We start from the raw sequence: 16,046 nt of genomic DNA, 5'->3' as shown, positions 1-16,046 counted from the left end.
GTTAAGTTCCTCAGAGAATTTTAGAGAGTCACAATTAGAAGGAGGCACAATACCAGATGATTTATAATCTGTGATCATCTGTATGCCTTGTCACATACACCAAGGATATGAAATGGTCCTCAATCTTTTGTTTATATATACACACATACATATACATTTAGCCAGAGAGATTCCCCTCCTTAAGTTGGTCCTAGCTAATCCATAAGCCTCCAGGTCACGAGATCTGAAGGCTGAATCTCTATCATTGAACAAATGTCAAACTTCTCTGTTCATCCATAGTTTTTTAGTTAGCAAATATTTTTATTTTCTTCCTGATGTCACTCCATCCACGCACCCATTGATATACTCAAGATGAGAGTTGGTATAGGAAATCGATATCAACCCGAGAATCTACTGTAACATGAACAGCAAACACACTCCAGTCTGTATGTTGAAAATGTTGCTGAAGAACAAAGTCCACCCCCTCCAGCCAGATGTTAATCGTCTTAGTTACCGGATTTACCCACTTGATGACTGGGCTGTGCTCGAAGATCATAAACAATGAGAGATGGTCAAGCTGAGGGAAGGTCATAGTTTTGTAAATGTCAGCTACGTTTTATTGCCCCTTGTATTACATGTTACATTTTGATGGAATCTTGGAAGTATAGTGCATAAGTTACAGTGATTAAAGTCTCCAGTCACAATAAAGGCTCCATCTGGATAATGTCTGCAACTTGCTGATAGCAGTACTGAGGTACTTCATGGCTGCTTTAGCATTCACATTTGGAAGTATACAAACTGCTTCACCAATGATGCACGCAAATTCTCTTGGTTGATAAAAAAGACCTGTACTTAATGATCAGATATTCCAGATCTGCAGAGCAATGAATGTCAGCAATAATAGTTAATGCACCATATTCAACTTATATAGATGCACAACCCACCTCCCTTGCTTTTCTCTGCCTCCCCCCAAATCACTGCTGCCATTTCATCAGCCTTGAAAACCTTTCAACCTTCCCATTCCACCATGTTATCTGGTACCCCGTTATTAAGCCACATCTCCAAGCCTTCTATAAGCCTTCTCTGTGTGAGGACCCAGGTCTTCAGTTCATCCAGTTTGTTCACCAGAGACCGAGCATTAACAAGGAAAATAGTCTGCAGCATTGGCCTAAGTGGTTTTAGTCATAGCCTGGTATGCAGGCCTCCATGGATCCCCCATTGTAGCTTACGATCAATGCCAACGCCAACCCTTTCAGTCGGGGTGAGTTGAACACAAGTCCATGGTTGTCTGTCCTAACATTGAGAGTATTTGATCAAATTTAAATGAGCTCTGTGAATTGATCCAAATCTGCATCACTGATAAACTTCCAAAACCACCTGCATGCTATACCTGTAATGTGCACAGTTAAATATAATAAACACAGAGAACACCAGTACTTCAATGCTGTTTTCCAAATTCCTGTCGGACACTGAGCCTTGTGATGTGTACGCACTGCCATCTTGTCAATTATACAATACTCAATAATATGACATATCAAGGCCAATGTGCCAAAAGCTCTCTTCACAACACTACCCTGTGACACCACTTTCAGGGAATTACGTATCTGTATTCCCAGATCCCTGTGTTCTACAGCACTTCTCAGTGCCCTACCATGAACATCCTTCCAAAATGCAACAACTCACACATGTCTGCATTAAATTCCATCTGCCATTTTTCCAACTGGTCCTTCGGCAAGCTTTCAAACCTTCTTCGCTGACAACAAATCCTCCAATTTTAGCGTCATTAGCAAACTTGCTGATCCTCTTTTCCACGTTGCCATCTATATCAATGATCTGGATAACAAGCAACAATGGTCCTAGCACTGATCCCTGAGGCACACCACTAGTCAAAGGCCTCCAGTCTGAAAAGCAATCATCCACCACTACTCTCTGGCTTCTCCCATCCAGCCATTGTCAAATCCAGTTCACCACCTCACCATGAAAATCTTGCACCTGAACCTTCCAGACTAATTTCCAATATGGGACCTTGTCAAAGACCTTTCTAAAGTCCATGTAGACCACATCTACAGCCTTTCCTTCAACAACATTCCTGGTAACTTCCTCAAAAAAACTCTAAGATTAGTTAAACACAACCTACTATGCACAATACCCCTCATCATTTCCTGGCTATCCAAATAACTGTATCTCCAATCTCTTCGAACCCCTTCCAATAATTTACCTACTACTGATGTCAGACTCACCGACCTATAATTTCAAGGATTACTTTAGGAGCCTTTTTCAAACAATGGAACAACATGAACTACCCTACAATCCTATGGCACCACACCTGCAGCTGAGGACATTTTAAATATTTTTGATAGAGCCCCTGCAGTTTCTTCACTAGCCTCCCTCAAGGTACAAGGGAATAATTTGTCAGGCCTTGGGGATTATTCCCTTTAAGACAGCAAGCACCTCCTCCTCTTTAATCTCTATAGGTTGCACAATCTCACTCTTGTTTTCCTTACTTCTCATAATTCTGTCTGTTTTCTGAATGAATACTTATCGGGGGGGGGAATTAAGATCTCCCTCATTTCTTTTGGTTCCATACAAAGCTGACTACTCTGATCAGACCAATAGTGTCCTTAACTCTCCTTTTGCTTTTGATATACCTATAGAAACCCTCAGGATTTTCCTTCACATTGTCTTCCAAAGCAATCTCATGTCTTATTTTGTCCTTAATGGGCAGAAAGACGACACACTCCCTACAATACCACGCCCCCCTGGACAGCCCTGTGAACAAGTTTTACCAACTGCACTTGGTCGCATCAGGATTTTTTTTAAATTTAAGAATTAGTGCGAAGGAACAAGATGAATACTATGGGGGGGGGGGGGGAATCGGCTCTTGTAAAAGATGAAATAAGCAATGAACAGTCAAACAAATTTTAAACCATTAGATGTTCTTTTCAATAGAGAGGATGTACAGATAAGGATGATCTATCTTTGAACAAATGTCAAACCACTCTGTTCATCCATAGTTTTTTAGTTAGCAAATATTTTTATTTTCTTCCTGATGTCACTCCATCCACGCACCCATTGATATACTCAAGATTAAAAATAATACGATAGGTCAAGCATGCAGCAAGGGGCAACTTTGTTCTTAAAACAAGTATAATCGTGGCTTCAAATTCAATTGCCATCATCATTTAGGAAACCAAATGAAACAGTAACCATACTGAAAGCAGCCGAGATGGGAACGGATCAAAATACTGAATTTGAGCCTGCTTAAGACTTTATGAGCAATTACATAACTTGCTTCAGTCACTAGCAGTGAAAGGGCCATTGAAAATATTCCCAGAAGCCAGTGCGTAATTCGCATGCAAACGGGACCTTTTTACACCAACAATCCCACCCGTGGATCTTGCTCGCTCGTTCACACTGACCAGCAATTCACTGACACGAGTTTGCACGCCAACCATTTTAAAGAAACAACTCCACCCGGACACGCGAACCAAAAATAGCTCGGGCAAAAAAAAAATAATAATTAATTTGGGGAAAGGTTGTGAACTACGAATCGAAAGGGGGCAACAGCCTGGAAGAGAAGGACGCCATCGTGCTCAGGAGCCAGACGCGTTTGCCCAGGCGTTGCAGTGCCCCTCCCCCAGTGTTATCTCTAGTCATGGTCTATTTGCCATATGAAAGAAACCACACAACTTCATATCATTTGCTTCCAACCGCACTAAGACGCATTTGAAAAATGAAAGAATACAGCAGAAGGAACGAAATCGTTTAAGATCATATAACGTTAGACTTCCAGTATTTCCATACACCCACCCCCCAAAATAATTAGAAATAATCGTGTGACGAGCGAGGACCAGAGGAATGCAGCGTCAACCATGCAAGATCCCAGGGAAACGTGGGCGACGGCATCTCTTTCAGAAAATGCACATGAAGCAGATTAACTATTTGCAAGCAGGAGGGTTTGAAGATGACCAACTCTTCACCGAAAGGCACAAGGCGTCCAAGAGTGAGCGCTGAGCATTTACCTGCCCTGTCCATGGTGCTGTAACAGGCCGGCTGCAGGATCGGGCCGCTGACTGCTGTCGCCCCCGTCCGGGCTGGGGCGGGGGCCGGGACCAGCGCCTGCACCGCATCGCCGGCTTGCAGTCGGGAATCCAGTTCCCCGGGACCGGTGTCCACCAAATGCAACGATTCATAGCCGTCGTAATTGGTCTTCTTGCGATAGTTTCCAAGAAGGCTCATGTGGCATTCAAACAAAAGTCACCCAAAGAAAAAAAGCTCCTCCACAGACAAAGGGCAGAGGGTAAATCATGACCTTGTGCAATGAACGGGCTCCTACAAAAAGGATAGAAGTGGGAAAAGGTCAATAATGTTCAGGGGAAAGGGAGGGGGAGAGGAGGGGCCCCCTCCCCAAAAGTCCAACAGCCCCAATAACGAACTTACCAACCTCCCCAAGTGCCTCCCTCCCGCTGCTTTAACAGGTCCGTCTCCGGGCTTCCGCCTGGCTGCTTGCCAGTCGCCTGACGAGAAGCCAGGAGTTGCCTGCAGCTTGCCTGCAACCCTGTCTGCCTTTCGAAATACTGCTGCTGCTGGTAAATGGCATGACTGAATGGGAAGGTTTTGCAACGAGGAGAAGAAAATGGTTTAACAAAACGCTCATACGGATTTGTCAAGCCTCATTGATGGCAATTATTCTTTTTATAGAAATGTTTGGACTGCTTCTCCAATGCCATATTCTTGATTGCGGGCAGTTAATTGGGAGAGTCTTGTTTTCATTCATTATCTGTACACATCCAGTCTTCTGCAGGATTCACTGGACAGCAATGAGTGAGAGAAACGCCACACAATCCTTTGAGAGGTTTCTGAACCAGCTCGATAAACCAACAACAATTGAATGACAATTTATTTTCTTGAAATATTTTTGTAAGATTTTGTCAACTTTAAAAATTATTTCTGATTATTTTGGATTCGATCTCAAATAAAAGAATATTTACAATAAACTCACTGGGATACAAATACAATCATATATCAAACCACAAAATCATCAGATAAACAAAGATGTCATTCATCTGGTATACACAACAGTGTCACTCTAAAGAAACCATTGTGGGTAGACTTAGTATATTTGACCAATTCATCACAACCTCAGATGAAATAAAGACTTGTAAAAGGGGTACATAACATTGTACCATCTGGCAAGTGAAAATGGAAGTGGGACCTATCAGAGCATCGCTGAAGATCAATCAGTATCTGCAGGCAAAAAGTTGGTTAACATTTCAGATCTGATACTTTCTAAGGATCCAGTTTTTAATTAAATTTAATCTGAGATGTTAATTTTCCCTCAGGTGCTGATCATTCAACTGTGCCAATTCTTACTAGGAAGTTTCTGTATACCTCCATTGCTCCAATACATCCTGGAACAAAAATCAGTATAGTGTGGGAATATTCACCAACTGTGATATCAAACTGAATGAATCCCATCTGCCTGCACATGTCCATGTCTCTCAATTCCCTGCTCGTTTTATCATAAACATTTCTGTCATATCTGGTTCTATCATTCCGCTGGCAGCATCTTCCAGGCATTTATCACTTCCTGGGTAAAAAAAAAAAGTTGCCTCACACATCTTCTTTCTAAATTACCAACTCACCATGGACCCAATGTCACTTAGTAATACTATGGAGGAGAATGCTGATTCTTTACCATTTCCAGGAAAAGCAGACATACAATTTTACACACACTTTTAAACTTTCAGTATTGATCCTGATCTATGGAAGGTTTTTTTTTCACCACATCCTATGCATTCAGAGAGAAGAATGACAGAATGGCAAGCCTACAATAATTAGTAACATAAGATAACCAAAATTGAGAGATATCAAATTTGCAAATTCATTTGGCTCTTTTCTCTCACCTCGCGATTTGGTGTTGTTACCTTTATCCACCAAAGCTGCAAACTCTGGAATTCCCTTTCTACAAAAAGAATTATCTCCAGTTTTAAGGTCGTTCCTCAAATAAACCAGTTTGTCCTGATATAACAGCTGCAAACCTCATTAGGTGTTGCATTTTGTTTGATCTCATTGATCTGAACAGCTAACTGACAATGATACCTCCCTTCCAGCCAGACTGAACTCCTTCTTGCACGGTATGATGAAAAGAACAGGACAATGCCAAAGAAAGCTCCGTGTCCCCCTGATGAACTGCATAGCGGCAGCTGAGGTGAGGAGAACCTATCCAAGGTGAACACATACAAGGCAGTAGTACCAGACAACAAACCTGGTCGTGTACTGAAGGACTGAGCAGACCAATTAATGGATGTCCTCACAGGCATCTTCAGCAGTTCACTGCAGCAGTCCATTGTTCCTGGAGGATTCAAGACAGCCACCATCATCCTGGTACCCAAGAGGGCAACAATAACAGGCCTCAATAACTACAGCCCTGTGGCACTGACCTCCACCATTGTGAGATGCTTCGAGCATCTCGTGATCGAATGCATCAAAGCACACCTCCCAGAGACACTGGATCAATTTCAATTTAACTATAGAAGAAACCATTCCACAGACCATGTTACAGCATTGTCGTTCACTCCATCTGGCCCTCCTGAAGAACAATGCCTCATACACCAGGCAGCTGTTCATTGACTTCAGCTCAAAATTTAGACCATCATTCCCCAGAGACTGGTGAAGAAGCTGTCCTCACTGGGACTCAACTCTACTCTCTATAATTGGATCTTGGACTTCCTAACAGAAAGACCACAATCTGTTCAGGTCGGTAACAGAACATCGAGCATCATCGTGCTGAGTGCTGGCACACCTCAGGGCTGGGTGCTCAGCCCTTTCCTGTTCATGCTACTGACCAACAACTGCATTGCCCCATCCAGCTCCAACAGTGTCATCAAGTTTTCAAATGACACAACAGTAGTTGGCCTCATCAACAACAACAATGAGTCGCACTACAGAGAAGAGATGATATGAGAGTTACAATCTGAGTCTCAACATGGAGAAGATGAAGGAGATGATTGTGAACTTCAGGAGGACCAGGAATGACCCCCTCCACTACACATTAACAACTCTGTAGTAGAGAGAGTGTAGAGCACAAGTCCCTTGGAGTTCACTTCACTAGTGACCTATTGTGGACACTCAACATCTCCTTTCTTGTCAGGAAGGCACAAGCTCCTGAGAAGACTAAATTGGGCAAGGCTACCAGCCATCATTATGTCAACCTTCTATAGGAGCTCGATCAAAAGCATCCTGGCAGACTGCATCACAGAATGGTACACTTCCTACAGAGAAATGGATCAGAGATCAATTCATAGGACCATAAGAGTGGCAGAGAGGATCACTGGAATATCCCTCCCCTCATCAACGTGATCTACCAGGATCATGGTCTGAAGAGGACATGCAAAACCATTGAGGACCCCTTCCATCCTGCATACAGCTGCACCCATCGGGGAAGAGACACAGGAGTATCAGAGCTGGCACCACCCAGCTGAGGAACAGCTTCTTCCCACAGACAGTGAGAATGCAGAACGACCAAAGGAACTGCTCACACTAAACATCTGAGTCTCTCACTTGTACAAAACAATATTTATTTAATTATTTTCATCAATAAAATACTTGTCCAATATATGTATTATTTCTCTGTATGTGTATTGTGTCTGGTTGTGTGTCTACATGTTTTGCACCGAGGACCAGAGAACACTGTTTCGTCAGGTTGTACTTGTGCAATCAGATGACAATAAACTTGGCTTGAATTGAACTGCATGAACACTGCAACACAAATATGAAAGGTTTGTTGATTATATGATTGCTTCTTTGCTACTTTGTACCAGTCAGAAACTTGTCACTCAATGATAGCTCAACATCTTATTTAGTTCTCCATATTAAAAAGTATGAATATTGAGCACAGTTTGTTGCTTACTTCATACATATGTCTAGTAAATACAATTGGATTGTGCTCATATTCAACTCAGAAACTTGAAAAAGCAGGCCAGCAGTAGAGTTTTAAACGAGGTTCACCTTCATCTTTTGCAGGCAGATGGATTGAACGTGTCAACCCATCTTGTACACCAACAGTAAATGACAGGCTTCCTCTGATGTTACATAGATTTGAAGGAATTGTTAACTGCAATCCCAGTGTGGAGATAATTTGAATAAAATGCAAAGATGTCATGCCCATGTATTTTTGCTTGTATGTGAGCTTGGTCATTATAATGGGACAGTTTATGCAATGAAATATGAATCAAGAATAATTAGACAGTTAACAAAACATGCACAAATGGCAGACTAGTGTTTAAATCAATTGCTACATGGAGAAAAATGTGGTAAACAAATACACAAAAAAAGCTCTTAATAGTGAGTTAACCAATTATAAAGGTTGCTTGTGTTGAGCAATCCAATTGTTCCCAGAGTACATTTTTTATTCGTAGCTAAATTGCTTCAAGTGTACGTATACTTTGCATGAACTAAAGAATTTAATTTAAACTTAATTTCAATAAATGTTCAATTTAAGGAAGAATTGATCGAGTCCTTGTTTGTTAACTCTAAAATCACACCATGAGGGAAAAAAAATCATCTGCCACTCTGTTGTACAAGATTAAATGATCAATGTCCCAATGTGAACCTGCCAAAGTTGCAGTCAGATTAAAGTAGAGTATATATATTTTTTTTAACCTCACACCCAATGACCACTGTGAACCTTAAAGAAATAGCCAGAGGAGAAAGTGAAAGGAATCTTTAAATAAGAGTAGAGAGCATTTATGTAAATAAGGTCAATACCACGGAAATGGTCACTGAGCTTCATATGCAAGTAAGTGCACACTGAGAATTTTTCTCTGCTTTTGGAAATCCAAAAAAATTGCAGATACTGTAAATCTGAAATAAAAACAGAGCCAATCAGCAGTTCAAGCAAGAACATCCATTGAGAGAGACAATGTCAATGATGTTTCTTTCAATGAAGATCCATGATCTAAAATGCTAACACTGTTTCTCTCTCCACAGATGCTCCCCATCCACTGAATGTCTCTAGCACTTTTTAGAGCTTGCCTGATTTTTAACTGCAGATTTTGATCATTCTAATTGGGAACATCACCCATCTTTCAAATGGGCTCTTCCAGATTTTCATCAATACAGCACATAGGTTGACTGAGATCCAACTTTTTTGATATGTGTAATAGACATTTCTCCAACATATGCAAAAAGACCATTTGCCTTTGGGTCATTGGGTCAAGTGACCTGCTTCTCAGTCATATGGAAATCTGAGCACAATCCCAAGTATTAGAGTACCAAAACATATTGATCTGAACAATTTACAGTACATCCCTGCACCAAGATTAAAGTTTATAATTTGTTTTAACAATATTATACTCATTTATTTTTTTAAATATTTTAATTCCTGGTATCTCATCAATTTAATAATGTCATTAAAATCAGATTAATGATATGAAAAGAGGCTATAATTCTTGATGTTTGCAGCCTCCATTATTGTGGAGTCCAAAAGACCTGTCTTTTCTCTGCAGTTGCTAACAGACCTTGCAAATATTTTCAGCATTTTCCTCCCAAATTGCACATTTTTCAATATTTTCTGAATTGCAAAATTAATATTGAACAAGAATCTAAGTGAAAATGATTGCATGGTTGTGTGACCAAAACAGAACAAAGTTTTCAAAGATGAAAGGTAATTTATTGAATTTTAATAAATTAGTAAATTATTCATTGTCACAAGTATTGGAATAAAGTGATCAATTTTGTTTTGCATCTTATCTAGGTAGTCACCCCACAATTAGGGCAGTACGGTTAACACAGCAGTGGCATAGCTATTACAGCACCACCAATCGTAATTCAAACCCAGTGTTGTCTGTAAAAAGTTTGTACGTTATCACTGTGTCTGCATGGGTTTCCTCCGGGTGTTCTGGTTTCTACCCATCCTCCAAAAACATACAGGACTCATAGGTTAATTGGTGTATTTGGATGGCATGGGCCAGTGAACTGAAAGAGCCTGTTACCGTGCTGCGTATCTACAATTTAAGTCAATTACATTTAATAATTACAGTAGGTAGTGCAATAATAAAACAAAAGTCCAGGATGTATACTTATAGTGAGAGTGCAATGTAGTGTAACAAAGACAAAGTACATTTGGTCGAAAAAAGTACAGTTAAAACAATGCAAGGGCATCATCTTTTACTATTGAGTGGTCCATTTAAGAGTCTAATAATAGTGAGAAAGAAATTGTCCTTGAATCTGGAAATTTATGTTTTCAGAGTCATGTATTTTGGACTGACAGAATTGGATGGTTCAGAGGAGAGAGTTTGACTGGAGTGGGATAGGTCCTTTAGTACATTGCCACCTTTCCCAGAACAAGGAGAGGTGTAGATGGAGTTGATGGAAGAGGGATTGTGATGCCCTGAGCTACATTCACAATTCTGCATCAGGACAGGATACTTTCTATGATGCATCTGTAAAAGTTAGGAAGAGAACTTAGGGACATGCCAGATTTTCTCTGGCTTCTTGGAAAGTAGTTATCGGTGCTCTTTGTTGATTGTCCCATCGATACAGGTTGATGGTGATATTCTGAATATCTATCCTGTCTATATCTTTCATTATTTTATAAATTTCTATCAGCTCTGCCTCTGATGTTCCAAAGAAAATAATCCAAATTTTTCTAACCTCTCCCAATAACTCATACTTTCTAATCAAGTCAAGTTTATTGTCATCTGATTGTACAAATACAACCTAATGAAATAGTGTCTGGGCAATATCCTGGTAAATCTCTTCTGCACCCTTTCCTGAAGGGGGAAACCAGGATTGCACATAGCATTCCAAGTATGGCTGACTAAGGGACAAAAATAGGCCTCAAAATAGGACTAGGAACTTTGTTATTGTGGCGGGCTGACACAACAAACAGCCATCGAACACAATGATCGGGTAGACATCATACAGGATGAGACGCCCACTCCCATAGGCTGCAGGAATAGCGGTTGAATCGACCAATCACTGCCAGTGGATCACAGGGGGGTCCAATCCAGGCCCGCACATCTGGGACAGCCAATCAGCAGCCAACCTTGCTCAAGTCACGCCCTGGTGGTGATGTAGCTGGCTGCCTATAAAAGGCAGAGCTGCAGCCCAATGGAGCCAATGTCGATTACGTTCCCTTGGCACATGAGTCTTCTTTCAACCTCAAGCTATAACCTATTGTACCTCGAGCTAAAACTGTAGTGACCCCCGCTACATTATAATGTTGCACCAAAGATAACCATCCACATTCTCAGTTATGATGGCAACTCCAAGCTATTCAAGGTATTAAGGTATTTAAATCTTCCAGTGATTTAAGCAACAGGCCCTTCTTGAATTCAATTGAATTGATTCTTACCATGTGTACCAAAAGACAGTAAAAAAAATAGTTTTGCATGTTAATCAAGCAAGTCAACTTGTACATAATACCTCAGTAATGCAGGAATTAAAAACATAAGTGTAGGGTAAAGAAAGTACAGTTAATCAATGCAAGGCATCGTCTTTTATTAATGATGTTTTGCATTATTTCTCAGTCATTGTAATGAGAAGGCTGTTCAAGAGTCTGATGACAACAAGAAAGAAACAGTCTTTGAATCTGGTGGTGCATGTTATCAAACTCATGTATCTCTGTCCACTTTGCGGGGGATTGGGGTGTGGGGGGAGGGAGGTTGCGGGGAAAAGGCAGTTTGATATGTCCTTTAATATATTGAATGGTTTTCTTCTGGTGCTCTTTCCACATCTTGTGCTAGGCTGCAAGCTGATTGCCACCAGAAGTAGGCTCTATTGCACTGCAGACAGGGACTTCATCAAGGCAGAGGTGCGGTGACTCCTGGTGGAAGGTGTTATAGAACCCAGTAACAGCCCTTGGAGAGCCCAAGTCCTGGTGGTCAAAGGGGGAAGTAAGCCGAGGATGGTCGTGGATTACAGCCAGACCATTAATCGGTACACCCAGCTGGATACCTAGCCCCTGCCGAGGATCGCCGACATGGTCAGTGAGATTGCCCGCTTCTGGATTTTGTCCATGATTGACCTGAAGTCGGAGTATCACCAAATCCCTAACCACCCGAAGGACAAGTCCTACACTGCCTTTGAGGTGGACGGGCGCCTGTACCAGTTCTGCCGAATTCCTTTTGGGTCACGAACGGGGTTTCAGTCTTCCAGCAGGAGATGGATCGCATGGTAGACTGGCATAAGCTGAAGGCGACGTTCTCATATCTGGATAACGTCACTATCTGTGGCCGTGACCAGCAGAACCACGATGCTAACCTGGAAAAATTCCTCCAGACGGCCGCGGAGCTGAACCTCACTTACAACAAGGAGAAGTGTGTATTCAGCACCACCCGCCTCGCCATCCTTTGAGTACATCGTGGCCCATGGAGTCATCAGCCCAGATCAGGAAAGGATGCACCCATTAATGGAGTTACCCCTCCCCCCATGCTAAAGGCCCTCCGCAGGTCCTGGGCCTGTTCTCTTATTACTCGCAGTGGGTCCCTCACTTGTCAGACAAGGTCTGCCCACTGGCCCAAGCCACAACTTTTCCTCTCCCACCTGAGGCACAGACAGCCTTCACCCGCATCAGGCAAGACATCGCGGACGCCATGATGCAGGCTGTGGATGATGATGACCCTTTCCGGGTGGAGAGCGATAAAAGAAGGTGAATTAGGATGGATAAGGATTGTTTGCTTTCTGTGAGAGTTTGTTTTTTCTCTAAATGGTAAGTCATGGCTTACTGAAATGGAGTTCAGTTTCACTGATTCAGCTTTTTGCTTTGCATCAGTTGTTTTGAGATGGTTAGTCAAGATAATACAATTGCCCTTTTCAAAATGTCAGTTGAATATGTAAACGTTTTTGTTGTCGATTTTTCAAAAGAAAAATGTTCATTTGTTTACATCTATCAGTGTCTCTGACTGAGCTAACACTAAGACATTTGAAAATTGATTAAACTGTTGAGTGGTGATTGACCAGTCCTCAAAGTTTAATCGCTGGAATCAGCCTCCAGAAGAAACTGTTGTTGGCTTTGTTCCGGGTTTGTGATAGATTGTGGAGCGCTGCATAAGTTGTGGAATTCCCATGTGCACATTCAAAGGAAGCTGCTTAGTGAGAAACTGAATTTAATGTAGCATTTGATTTTGCCCAGGAAATAGAGTTAACAGTCTAGTGGACAAAGAACTTGCAACCCTACCAAAAGAAGTATTAACCAGATAAGGCCCAGAACTTCAGTGTTTTCAGGAAAAGGGAGGAACTTCCTGATGGGGAAGAATCATTGTGAGATAAGCTAACAGTGCAGATAATGGGCAGCAATTAGTGCAACACTCTTAACAGTGCTAGCGACCAGGGTTCAAATCTGCCATTGTCTCTAAGGAGTTTGTACATTCCTTCTATAAACCCACCAACTCCTACAGCTACCTCGACTACATCTCTTCCCATCCTGTCCCCTGTAAGGATTTCATTCTATTCTTTCAGTGTCTCCATCACATCTGCACCCATGCCAGATCATCAGAGATGTCCTCCTTCTTCAAATAAAATAACTTTCCCAATACCACCATCAACTTAACGGTGACCCATATTTCCTCCATTACCTGCACATCTGGCCTAGCCCCCTCCGCCTCCACCCACAAGGACAGGGTTCCTCTTGTCCTCACCTACCACCCCAGCCTCCGCATCCAACATATCCTCCTCCACCATTTCCACCACCTACTACGTGATCCCACCACTAGACACATATTCCCCTCTCTGCCTTCTGTAGGGACCATTCCCTTGAACACAACTCCCTCCCCATCAATCATCCCTTTGGTACACACCCTGGTGACTCCAGAAGATATTCCACTTGCACCCACATCTCTTTGCTGATCACCATTTGAGGTCCCAAACAGTCTTTCCCTGTGGAAACAACATTTCACTTGTGAATATGCATGGGTGATCTACTGTATACGGTGCTCCCATTGTGGTCTCCTCTACATTGGAGAGACTGGACATAGAGTGGGAGAGCCTTTTGTTGAGCACCTTGGCCCTGTCCATTGCATTATCATGGATCTCCCAGTGGTCACCCATTTCAATTCTCCATCTCATTTCCTTGTTGACATGTCTGACAATGGTCTCATGCACTGCCAGATTGAGACAACCTGCAAATTGGAGGAACAAAACTTCATCTTCTGACTGGGCACCCTCCAACCGGATGGTATTAATATCAATTTCTCTGACCTTCATTAAACTCCCCCCCCCCATCTTCTTCTCCCATCACCTTTCCTCAGTTCTGTCATCCTATCTCCTTTCACAAAGGCATGATAAATTCTTACATCTCCCTTATCATATCCAATTAATACCTTTTGTTGGTCTGAATTCCTCCCCCAGCCACATTGTCTGAATTCTGAGATTTCCTTCTTCTGGCTCATTCTGCCTCTTCCTTGAAGAAGGGCTCAGGCCTGAAACATTGGCAATATATCTTTGCTTTTTGTGGACACTGAAAGATCGGTTGAGTTCCTCCAGCATTTTGGTGTGTTTTCACTCCAATCACAGCATCAGCAGACTTTCGGATTTCACTCATTTTGTGAATTCTCCCCATTACTGTGTGGGTTTCCTCTGGGTACTCTGGTTTCCTCCCACATTCCAAAGACAAACTGCATTAGTTGGATAAGTGATCATGTGAGGGTATTTAGGTGTCAAGGCCATTGGGCAGGACAGATCTGTTACCGTACTGTATCTCTAAATTAAAATGAAACATTGACTGTCTGCTTTAATTGTCTTTTCATGGGACATTTGTCCACAGTTGCTTGAACAGTGAAGTATTAACATGCAAGCTCAGGCAACTAAACAGGATGAAGCCAACTGAGCAGAATATATTACATGTGCATGCACTAGCTTAACAAGGCCCTTGGGTGTATCATGAAGAAACTTATGTTTCTTAATTAAGTATTGTGTGTAACCCTTGAGAAACTAAGAAATATGAACCGGACTTACAAACTAAAGGATCGGATTGGTAAGTTACTGAGCAGTTTTAATTTATTGAAGGAAGGGAGCCAGACTGCAGCAACCTGTGGAGTGGATTACTTGAGATGCGTAGGAGGCCATCAGAAGCACTGTGTGAGAAGGCAGAAGCGAGCTGGCATCGGGGTTAGACTGAGAGTTAACCCATTCAGACCCACGTTCCTGACTAACTTGCACACAAATATAAGATAATAGCACTAACTTCTGCTATGATGAAATGCTTTGAGAGACTGGTCATGGACAGAATTAACACATACCTAAGCATAGATCTGGACCCACTGCAATTCGTCTGTCATTACAATCGCTTCACAGCAGATGCAATATCACTGGCTCTCCACTCAGCTCTGGATCACCTCGAAAACAGCAATTCATACATACGGCTGCTCTTCACTGACTACAGCTCAGCCTTCAATACCATTATTCCCTAAGTGCTGGTCAAGAAGCTACAAACTCTAGGCCTCTGTACCCCCTTCTACAACTGGATCCTTGACTTTCTCCTTGGAAAACCATAGTCAATATGAATTGGAAACAACGTCTCCTCCTCAATGATCATCAACACAGGTGCACTTCAAGGATATATGCTTAGCCCACCACTCTACTCGTTTTACACTCATGCTGTGGGGCCAATTCTAATGGCATCTACAAGTTTGCTGATGACACCACAGTTGTCGGCAGAATCACAAACGGCGATGAGGAAGCGTACAGGAGGGAAACAGATCACCTCGTTAAATGGTGTAACAACAATAACCTTGCGCTCAATGTTAGTAAAATCAAGGAGATGATTGTGGACTTCAGGAAGAAGTCAGAGGAACACGACCCAGGCCTCATCAAGGACTCAGTAGTGGAGAGGGTCAAGAATTTCAAATTCCTTGTGTCAGCATCTCCCAGGATGTGTCCTGGAGCCTCCATGTTGATGCAATCACAAAGAAGGCTCACCAGTGGCTATACTTTGTGAGGTGTTTGAGGAGATTCAGTTTGTCACCAAAGACTCTTGTAAACTTCTACAGGTGTACAGTGGGAATCATTCTGGCTGGTTGCATCACAGCCTGGTATAGAGGCACTAACTCTCAGGAAGAGTATAA

The 16,046-nt window shown here is 42.2% G+C and overlaps 1 protein-coding gene across 4 annotated transcripts in view; it reads right to left on the bottom strand.

The window, feature by feature from the left end:
* dnajc6 (DnaJ (Hsp40) homolog, subfamily C, member 6) overlaps positions 1–16,046 on the bottom strand; it is a 134,490-nt gene that overhangs the window by 106,588 nt on the left and 11,856 nt on the right. The window contains exons 1-2 of one of the 4 annotated variants that reach the window (XM_069938347.1): positions 4,420–4,491; positions 4,002–4,311 (exon numbers count right to left, since the gene is read on the bottom strand). The exons of 1 other annotated variant lie outside the window; for it this stretch is intronic. In XM_069938347.1, the coding sequence (XP_069794448.1) occupies positions 4,002–4,218 (217 nt within the window). In that variant the 5' untranslated portion in view covers positions 4,219–4,311; positions 4,420–4,491. Of the gene's footprint in view, positions 1–4,001; positions 4,492–16,046 lie in introns of those variants that run through there. 2 more of the 4 variants (XM_069938348.1, XM_069938349.1) reach the window with 2 other exon arrangements.

This window comes from Narcine bancroftii, chromosome 5, assembly GCF_036971445.1.
Source record: "Narcine bancroftii isolate sNarBan1 chromosome 5, sNarBan1.hap1, whole genome shotgun sequence".
NCBI lineage: Eukaryota > Metazoa > Chordata > Chondrichthyes > Torpediniformes > Narcinidae > Narcine > Narcine bancroftii.
This window is presented reverse-complemented; position numbering and strand designations above follow the sequence as displayed.